Source organism: Echinops telfairi, unplaced genomic scaffold (assembly GCF_000313985.2).
Source record: "Echinops telfairi isolate 266 unplaced genomic scaffold, ASM31398v2 ScPeMD7_8;HRSCAF=38, whole genome shotgun sequence".
Lineage (NCBI taxonomy): Eukaryota > Metazoa > Chordata > Mammalia > Afrosoricida > Tenrecidae > Echinops > Echinops telfairi.
In genome coordinates this window covers 16,861,917-16,871,978 of record NW_022103905.1, presented here as the reverse complement: position 1 = coordinate 16,871,978, position 10,062 = coordinate 16,861,917, and the positions used below count along the sequence as shown (strand labels likewise).

Below are 10,062 nucleotides of genomic sequence, written 5' to 3'. Positions count from 1 at the left end.
TTGTATACATCTGGAATTGTAAAATGATGGTTTTTAATTTTGTCATTTCTTTCATGTTTATGGATTGTAACTTCAGTCATTATAATCTTGACCTCTGATTAAAAACCAACTGACTCACTGTACCTGGCTTCTTCTTTGAGTCATTTCTCTTTTCTGGAATCAAAATGGTCTCCTGATAATCGTGTAGAAAAACTGCTCAGAATAAACCTTATGGTCAACTTAAAAAACAAAAAAGCTAATTTAAAATTTAAATCAGAGTTATTGTATCGGTGCGTAACTCATCTGTTCATAACTCATCTCTCCTGTTAGTTTACTTTTATATTGTAGTATTTAAGTGTTATTTCCATTGTATTAGGCCACTAGCTTTTACTTTTAAGTTCTAGATCTAAAGTGGAAAAAGTCGGGTAAGTTACATCAAGATTAAAGATTGTTTTTGTTTTTAGAATTCACAAATCATCCATATGACACAAGGCTGGAGTTTCTTTATTGAGAGAGAACTTAGGAAACTGCTAAGTTGTATTGTTAGAATGCTTTTTTCTTAAGTAGTAGTTAATATGATGTCTGGCTTTTATTATCACACCTAATTTATCAGTTTTTAAAACTATGGGCAGTTTTTCTATTACATTTTACACTACTGAGTATTTCTCCATGCCTCTCCCCACATCTCTGTCTTGACATTGTATTTTCCCAGTTCTCTTCATTGTAATTAGTAGAATGAACTATGCTTGTTGAATAAGGAGGACGTTAGCAAGGGAGACGCGTGTGTAACTTTCAGACAGTGGAATAAGGAATAACCATTAAACTGTCAGTTTGAACCAATATCTAGAAATAGAACTAAATTGATTGTGGAAATCATTGATTAATTATGACAAGAAAATAAATGATAATATAGCTAGTGGCTTGTAAAACATTCTCTTGAAAAAAATTGAAAACAGTCAGCTTTTATGAAAGATAAGAAGCATATTTCTAGGTTGCTTTTCCTTGAGGCCAGTTGGTATTCATTGACTGAATTCAAACCAAGTATTATATTGTTCTAACCAATCTTCAGATTGAGTAGTTTGGATATTTGAAGTGTAGTAAATTTATTATATCTGAAGGAAAAGCTAAAATGTACCAATGAAGCAAGTTGTATTTAGATGTTTTATGTATCTAAAGTGGAAAAAGTTGGCTTAGTAAATTAAATCAAGAATAAAGAAAGATTGTTTTTTGTTTTTAGAATTCACAATCATCCATATGACAAAAGACTAGAGAAAACTTAGGAAACTGCTAGGTTTTATAATTAGAATACTTTTTTCATAAGTAGTTAATATTATATCTGGCTTTTATTAATTATCACAACTAATTTATCGGGTATTAAGCTAGCAGGTAATACCCAAATGTGACAATAATGACTTTTCTCTTTTGTGTTTTAGACTATCCCCATAAATATGGCCCTCAGGGGGGCTGTGCAGATCATTCAGTATTTGAAAGGATGAGGAAATATCAGTTAACTGGTGTAGAAGAAGTGATAAAGGTAAGGATTTTAACACTGTCATACATGTAAGCAATGGAAATGAATTTGGGCATGCATTCCTTCATTGAAAACATATGTTCTAGTATTTCTGAGAGAATTGTAACACTGTAGGAAAATATATATATTTTTAATTCTTTAGAACTTTTGCTTATAATAGAGGGACTGAGAATTGAATTCAAATCTGCATTACCCAAAAATATTAATTACATACTCTAAATATACACTGCTTTTTGGACCTTATTATAAAAGTAAAAAAAAAAATCAGCATTTGTGTTTTATATAAATATTTATTTGTATTAGCATAAAACTAAAGGTTTCCTGCTTGCCTGGAACATTTTCAGTTTGAACCCTGATAGTCCTGTGTCCTTAGGCCATTCAGAATGGCTAAACATGCTAATAAAATCACTTTTTTGATACATTAACCATAATTTTTTTGTCATTTGACCCTTCTTTTACTCCATTTTTTTTTGCCTTCTCTTCCTTTCATCCTAGTTGATAGGTTTATACTATGCAAAATACAAGCACAGATAAGAATTTTTTCTGTCATGATAATCATTGAGCATATATGAGTATTTAGGACATTGTTTCTTAAAAAAGGCAGACACTCACCACCCATTGCCATTGAGTCAGTTCTGTCTTACAGTGTATCTGAGCTTATCAATCTTAAAGGAGAGCAGATAGCTTTTTCTTTCCCTCATGGAATGGCTGGTGGGTTTGAACCAACAACCGTGTAGTTAACAGCCCAACATATAACCAACCTACTGCACCATTTGAGTTAGATAAACCAAAACCAAATCAAATTCACTGCCATCGAGTTGATGCTGACTCATAGTGACCTTGTGGGTGTCTGATACTGTAACTGTTTACAGAAGTAGAAAGTCCAGTCTTTCTCTCAAGGAGCTGCTGGAGGTTTTAAACTGCTGACCATGGAGAACCGTAGCCCACAGCATAACCACCACACCACCAGTGCTTCTCTGGGCTAGACAACTAGGTACAAATTAAACTCTGAGTATATAGAAGGAATAAAGCAAGAACAGATATCAGTGAAATGGAAAACAGAGAAAATCAAAAGATACTAACTGATAAGTTCTAACTAGTCTAAGCCTCCCACTCCTCTGTTTGACTCTGGTGGCTTGCATGTGACTACAGTGCTGGCAGCCAAGACAGGTCTTTCAATTATCAGAAGGGTATCTAGCTTCCAGGCTAAGGGCAAGAGTACGGAGACGGAACAGGTGGTCTAATTCTGAGGGATTAGCCACTGAGACCTTTATGAAAAACATTCGCGTTACGGTTTTGGGGGAGGAATACTGAAGTACCATAGACTACCAGAACAAAACACAAATCTGCCTTGAAGAAGTAGAGCCAGAACGCTCCTTAGAAGTGAGGATGGCAAGGCTTGTTAGTCAGGAGGATGACCGACATAAGACTAGCAGTGCTTTGTTCTGTTGTATGAGTGGAGCCGACTCTGACACCTAACATCAGCCAGTCTGGTTAAGATGGAAAGAGCAGGTACACAAATTTGCAATATTGAGCACAAAAGAGGATACTAATAAAGTGGTTATATTTTGAACATCCCAAGCCAATGAATTCAACAATACATCTGCTCTTTTCTCAACTATCTCATTATCTGACATTTCACATTTATGACGGTCTCATAAATCTTCTGTCCAGTTCTTTTGTGCGTTAACTGTGTATGTCTGCCAGTAATGAATGCCAGAGTGATAGGTGAGAGTAATGTTGGTTCAGATTATGTGTCATCTAGGCTGGGCCATGATTTGCTGTGACTTGGCAGTTCTGTAAGGATATAATTTGGCAGTTATGATGCGGCCATGTTCCATTTTGTAATCTGATAGTCATCCATTTTCACATAATGCTGAGTTTTGAACAGCCACCTGGCTTTTTGAACCTCACTGTGTCAATAAATGAGGAGTACATCTGTAGATATCAAGGAAAACTCTAAGCCCAGATAGAGCTCCACTGTTTAATTACGTCAGATATTTAAGAAACAGGACTGATGTTACACCAAATTCTTAAGAAGATTTAATGCATTTTATGAGGCCCGCATTATTTTGATGACAAGAACTGAGGTAAGGGATCGAATTTTACCCTAGGTAAAATTCAGGGCCTTGGCCCGGAATCCTGAGACATAACCCTGGAAGGAATTGGGCCGGTAGGGGTGCGGGTGAGAGTTGGTCTGCGACTTCCAGGCCATTCCTGAGGATTTGTGCTGGTGATTGGAGACTGGCCAGACCACTGAAGATCCATGCAGAAGGCTGATATCAAAGCCTGGGAAGCCTAATTTAGCCCCATGATTGGCCAGTAAAAGCCAGGAGCACTGAGACTAGAGAACTTCCTGGGGAGAGTGAAGGGAATCACATGCCCTCTCTGAGACACGGAGGTTGCCTGCACATTTCTTCCTTTTGATTATTCCTACATAGTGCACATGGTAAAACTTATATTTTGGAAATGTTTAAAAGGAATTTGCGTTGCTTCTAAAATTATTGCTTGAATAAATAGTAAATTCTCTATATAATAGAATTTATATTCTATATAATAGAAGTCTCTACATAATAGAATATTATAATAATTAAGGAGGTGTTCATGCAGAATTTGTAGTGATATGGAGAAATGCCTGTTAAAGTGTTATGGAGTAAAGCAAAATAGGAAATTCTTAGAAGAAAGATTCATAACTACACAAAATGATAATACTGAAATCTCTTCTTCACTTACAGAAGCCTCAAGAAGAATATGCTGCTAATGGTCCAGAACTCCTGAGGAAAAAACGTACAACTTCAGCTGAAAGAAACACTTGTCAGCTTTTCATTCAGACTGATCATCTGTTCTTTAAGTATTACGGGACACGGGAAGCTGTGATTGCCCAGGTATTTATAGTTTTGCTACTACTTTAGGAGTTCTCATGCCCTCATACTGTTTCTCTCTATGGTTTCCCCTGGAAATTAAAGTTAATGCATCTCTCTTGTGGGAGTTAGACCGTTTGCCTTCTTATATCCGCTCCAACAAAGTAGTAAGGAGCCTTGGTGGCACACGGGTTAAGCAGAGCTGTTACACGAAAGGGCAGTGGTTTGAACCCATCAGCCTCTCCATGAGGCAAAAGACTGGAGGTATGCTCTCATGCAGATGACAGCCTACCGAGCCCTGTGGAGCGGTTCTCGTCCGTCTGGGAGGGCTGTCATGAGTTGGCATTGACTTGATAGCAGTACTAGACTTGTTAGGGATCTTCCCTGTCATGTTTACCAGTATTCCCAGATGATTGAGAAAACGGTTTGCCATGATTGAAGCAAGGCTGCTTGGCTGTGTTTGTTCAGAGAAAAGGTTGAAAAGGCACCAAATCTCTCACTCATTTCATCTTTCTGTTTTTTTATCCTTTATCCAGTATATGTAGGAGTTCTGGTAGCATAGTGGGTTACATGTTCAGATCCACTCGCTGCTCTAAGGGAGAAAGATGAGGCTTTCTCCTGTAAAGATTTATAGTCTCAGAAACCCCTAGGGGCAGGTTTATCCTGTCCTACAGGGTGAACTTGATGGCAGGGAGTTTGCTTTGGTATCCAACGTATAATGTGTACACATGGTAAAATTTGAATACACTAAAACAAGAATAATTTTTGATTTGGTAGATGAAAATTTACATTGCTTCTAAAATGTTCTTTGCTCTTTACATCAATAGATATCCAGTCACGTTAAAGCGATTGATACAATTTACCAGACTACAGACTTCTCTGGGATCCGTAACATCAAGTTCATGGTGAAACGAATAAGAGTAAGCAACTTTGACAGTTCAAAGTATTAAAAAGGAAAAACAAGGAAGACCATGTTTACAGAAAGAAAAATACTTGATACTTGCTTTTTATTTTATCTTTATGCATTAGTTTAAATCGTGTTTTTTCAATATGTATTGCTATTATGAATTTGAATTTTTAAGTGATATGTACCACCTAAATTAAAAAAATAATTATCCTTTTACAAGAATATTTGTCACAAGGTTTTATAAAATATCTTAGACTTTTCTATGTTTTTAGAAATATGGCTGCCCACATTCTTAAAATTTGTGTGTGTGAACATTTTAGTACATACATACTTGTATATTATATTTAATAACACTGCAGGTGGTGTTACTTTTAGAAGTAGTATGATAGAATCTTAAATTGAAATGGGTTTGTCGATGTAAAATATAAGAATATTGCTTCAATATAATAAGTGGTGTAAGTATTGCTATTTAGTAGGCAGAGCAGTAAAATACCATGTTGTAAAAAGTATAGTTGAAACTAATATGGCTATTGGTGGTTTCAGGTTTTTAACTGAGATGAAAATAGCTTTACTTGGTAAAGATAATTAGTATTTAAATATTTAATACCAAAATTTAGATGCAACTTTTAATTTGTAGTCATTGCTAGAGAAAGATCAAGCATTCCATATTTTATATATATATATATGAGCCATTATATATATATAGTGGGAGCCATCTGCACCATGTGTCTAAATATGAGCTATCTGACATACATTGCATATGGTTAATGTGAACAGATAAACCAGATGTTCTGAGATAAGCCTAAGGGCAATTGCTCTGACCTTCAGTGTTTTCACCATCTTGCTTCTGATCCCTTTGGTTGTACTGGAGGCTGAGAACCTTAAAAGGATCCGTAGTTCTCGTGTCATTTCACTGTGTCATCCAGTTGCTGCCAACATTTTAAATAGATAGGGGTTTGCCTTCTATTAGAAACAGTTACTTTGATGCGTATCTGTTATTCTCTATCAGCAGTCTTGTATGCAATTCCCTGACCCACCTGGGAAAAGCAGCTCGGACATCAAAGGGTCCCTAAAGGGAGGCAATGGCTCATAAATGGAACCTCTATGTAGTAGAAGTTGGTATTGGAAGAGATTACTCTACAGACTGTGATAAGGAGTCTGTACCAAGAGCCTAGTAAAAGAACCATTAAGACACTCAGCTTGCAATAGGAAGGAAAGGAATTGCCAGTAGGAAGAAACCAGCTTCTGCCCAAATTCAGGGGGACAGCTGGACTTGGCAAGTGCGTTGGACTTGACTTGACACATGCAACTGGACAAAATCAGGAAATCAAGAAAATGACTTACCTACAGAACTAATAGACTTGGGCTCAGAATCTGTTTTATGTTCTTGTAATTAGCCAAAATGTATGATTTTTTTTTATCTTGTGAACGTATACTGCAAGTTAACATTAAGGAGACTTGCTTGAGTGATTAAATTTCAGAAACCATATTAGGGATTTTAAAAGAAGACTTGTTCTTTCTTCCCAAGTGTTCAGTATTTAGGAATATGATTAATACTTTCCCAGAAATGTACTATCTTTAATTGGAATCTTTCTAATCTGTGCCCTCCCCTCCCTTTTTCTGGGGTGTGTGTGTGTGGGGGGTTTTATGTTATCAGCTCCAGGGTGAGAGTAGTGGGAACAAGTCCAGAAGCCATACTTGAGGCCTGATTTCCGCTAGGCCAAGAGCATATTGTTCATGAAATGCAGGAGTTAAGCAGACTTACTCTAAAGCTCCACTGACATTAACTGCCCTCATTATTATTTTCGGATTTTAGATCAACACAACTGCAGACGAGAAGGACTCTACAAATCCTTTCCGATTCCCCAACATCGGTGTGGAGAAGTTTCTGGAATTGAATTCGGAGCAGAATCATGATGATTACTGTTTGGCCTATGTCTTCACTGACCGGGATTTTGATGATGGTGTTCTTGGTCTGGCTTGGGTTGGAGCACCTTCAGGTAGTTTTTCTATCGATGTCTCAACCTAAGGTTTGGAACCAAGAGCCGTTTTCAGGGCAGACTGAATTTCACAAAGTATGAGAGAAAGTGACGACGAGTTCATAATGTAAATGGCAGTACAGAGGAGCAGTTGGTCACTTGGAAATCAGTGAAGACAGCCCTGCCCTTTCTGCTTCTGGAAGGGTTGCAGCCCTGGACACGCTATGAGGCAGTTCTGCTCTGTGCATGTGGGGTCGTGCTGTCGACTGACTCAGCTCAACGACAGCTCGCCACAGCCGTTAGCAGGGAAAGATCCTAACCGTGCAGTCAGTGTAGGTGAGATCAATTCTGTCGGGGGAAGCAAATGGCATTGATTTCTGAAACCAAAAGCAACACTTAATTTTTTTTAAAGTTAGTAAATATTTGTTCCAAATGGGGAAGTCTTAGAGGCAGAAGGGGAAAGCTGTGATTCTATTCTCTGGTCTCTTGTGAGAAGAAGAGTAGAGAAATCCTGGTCAGGAGCAGGAGGTAAAACTGAAAGCAGGTCGGTCCATTTCTAGCCATGCTTTTCACCAAATGAAAGGGAGGGTAGGTAGCCTGAGAAAGGAGCCCTGGTGGCAGAGTGGTCCCCCACGGGGCTGCTAGCTGCAGGGTCCCCAGTTGGAAACCATTAGCTGCTCCTCCAGAAAAGGACCAGGCTTCCTGCGCCCATAAAGAGTTAGCTCAGAAACAGAGGCAGAGCTACCCTGCCCCATATGCGTCAACAATGGCAGTGAGTTTGGTTTTTATATTTTCTTTTGTAGCCTGAAAAGAGATGTAGGCAGGGAACTTTATGCCTGCACTCAGCTGAGCGCTCTCCATTAGCTGGGCAAGCCACTGTAATCAAAACATAGGGATAGGATAAACCCCTTCTAATTACAGTGGTTTGGGGAAGGGTTTACAGTAGAAGAAATCTAGTCAATCAGAGAAATACAATATATTAATACAAAAAAAGTTGCTGTCAAGTTCCGATTCAAGATGACCCATGTGTTGCACATTAGAATGATGCTCCTTGAATTTGTGCCCCATAGGGAGTTTAAGGTTGAGGCATTTCCGAAGTGGATGGCCAGGCCTTACTTGTACCACCAACTTTGGGCTAGCAGTTAGTGCTTAACTGTCGGTGCTCCCAAGGACTCTTACTCTTTGAAAGAGGAATGGAGAGGATCTCAGACTCGGAGTATAGTCTTGTCATAGAGGCTATGGGTAGTCTGTCATTTTCTGAGATGGACAGGATTGTTTGCTTTCAAAAAAATGATCAGTTTGACAAGCTTTGAAAATCTGCGCTGTTTTTGTGTTACTTATAATGTTATCCTATTGTACAGACTACATTTCTCGATGATATTTCACACTTTATAACTTATACTCAGAAATCTACCTTTTCCTACTTGATAGTTTATGATTCCTTCTCCCTATTTATTCAATAAGTATTCAAACTCAGGACTTTATTGGATTCTTTTTTGTCTATAACCCACTAAACAGTGGTTTGCAAAGGGTGGTCCGCAGACTAGAGGCGTCAGCATCACAGCAGCACTTACTAAAAATGTCTACTGAATGAAATCTCTAGATGTGGGGCCCGGCAGGTCTCATGTGAACAGACCATTCCATACTAAAATTAGAGAATCGTCGCATAAAATACTTTTGTCTGTGAAGAAGCTTGCTTATAAAATGTCTCCTGAGCAAGTGACTGGATGATCCCAAACTAAAAACTCCCTGTTGTTTTACATATTCAACCATTGAGTATTATTTATTAAAAGTATAATGTTACATTACTGTGGCACATTTGTCACAGTTAATAAGCCAGTACTGAGACTGATAAACAGTGTCATGAGCTAGAGTCAACACTGTGTTTAGATGGTTTGCGTTTTACCCAGGACTCTCCTTCTATTACAGAATCCCTTCCAGGGTACCATATTCTATTTGGTAGTCCTGTCTCTTTACCCTTTCTTCTTTGTGACATTTCTGAGACTTTCCTTGTTTTTGATGACTGGGATGCTTTTGAGGGATCCTAGTATATTGTAAGGAGTCCTGGTGGTGTAATGGTTATGGGTTGGGCTGTGATCCTCATGGTTTACAGTTTGAAACCACCAGCAGCTCCTCGGGAGAAAGACTGGGCTTTCTACTCTCATAAAGAGTTACAGTCTCAAAAATCCAGAGGGTTGTTATGAGTCAGCCATTGACTCCTAACAGTGAGTTTGCTTCGCCCCTCTTTTGGAATTTGTTAGATTTTTTTTTTGTGTGCCCTCTCAAGATTAGATGGGGGTTGCTGGTTTTGAGGATACTTTTTTCCTTTTAATAAATCGTTTTATTGGAGGCTCTTACAGCTCTTGTAACAATCCACACATCAATTGTATCAAGCACATTTATACATATGTTGCCATCATCCTTTTCAAGACATTTTCTTTCTACTTGAGCCCTTAGTATCAGCTCCTCTTTTTCCCCTCTCCCTCGCCCTCATGAACCCTGATAAATTATAAATTGTTATTATTTTCCTATCTTAGACTGTTGCTGTCTCCCTTCCCCATGTTTCAGTTTTCATCCCCCTCAGGGTGTGTGTGTGTGGGGGTTATACATCGATCATTGCAATCGGTTCCCTCTTTCTCCCATTTCGTCCCCCCTACCTTCCCCCTACCCTCATGGTATCGAAACTCCCATTCCTGCTTCTGAGGGGTTTATCTGTCCTGGATTCTGTGGGCTGAGAGCTCTTATCTGTACCAGTGCACATGCTCTGGTCTAGTCGGATTTGTAAGGTAGAATGAGGATCATGAT

The 10,062-nt window shown here is 38.5% G+C and overlaps 1 protein-coding gene across 1 annotated transcript in view; it reads left to right on the top strand.

Moving 5' to 3' along the window:
• The window catches only part of ADAM10 (ADAM metallopeptidase domain 10), a 102,078-nt gene that overhangs the window by 48,577 nt on the left and 43,439 nt on the right, over window positions 1-10,062 (top strand). The window contains exons 4-7 of the mRNA XM_004709452.4: window positions 1,413-1,513; window positions 4,246-4,395; window positions 5,199-5,291; window positions 7,095-7,278. Of these exons, the coding sequence (XP_004709509.1) occupies window positions 1,413-1,513; window positions 4,246-4,395; window positions 5,199-5,291; window positions 7,095-7,278 (528 nt within the window). The remainder of the gene's footprint in view (window positions 1-1,412; window positions 1,514-4,245; window positions 4,396-5,198; window positions 5,292-7,094; window positions 7,279-10,062) is intronic.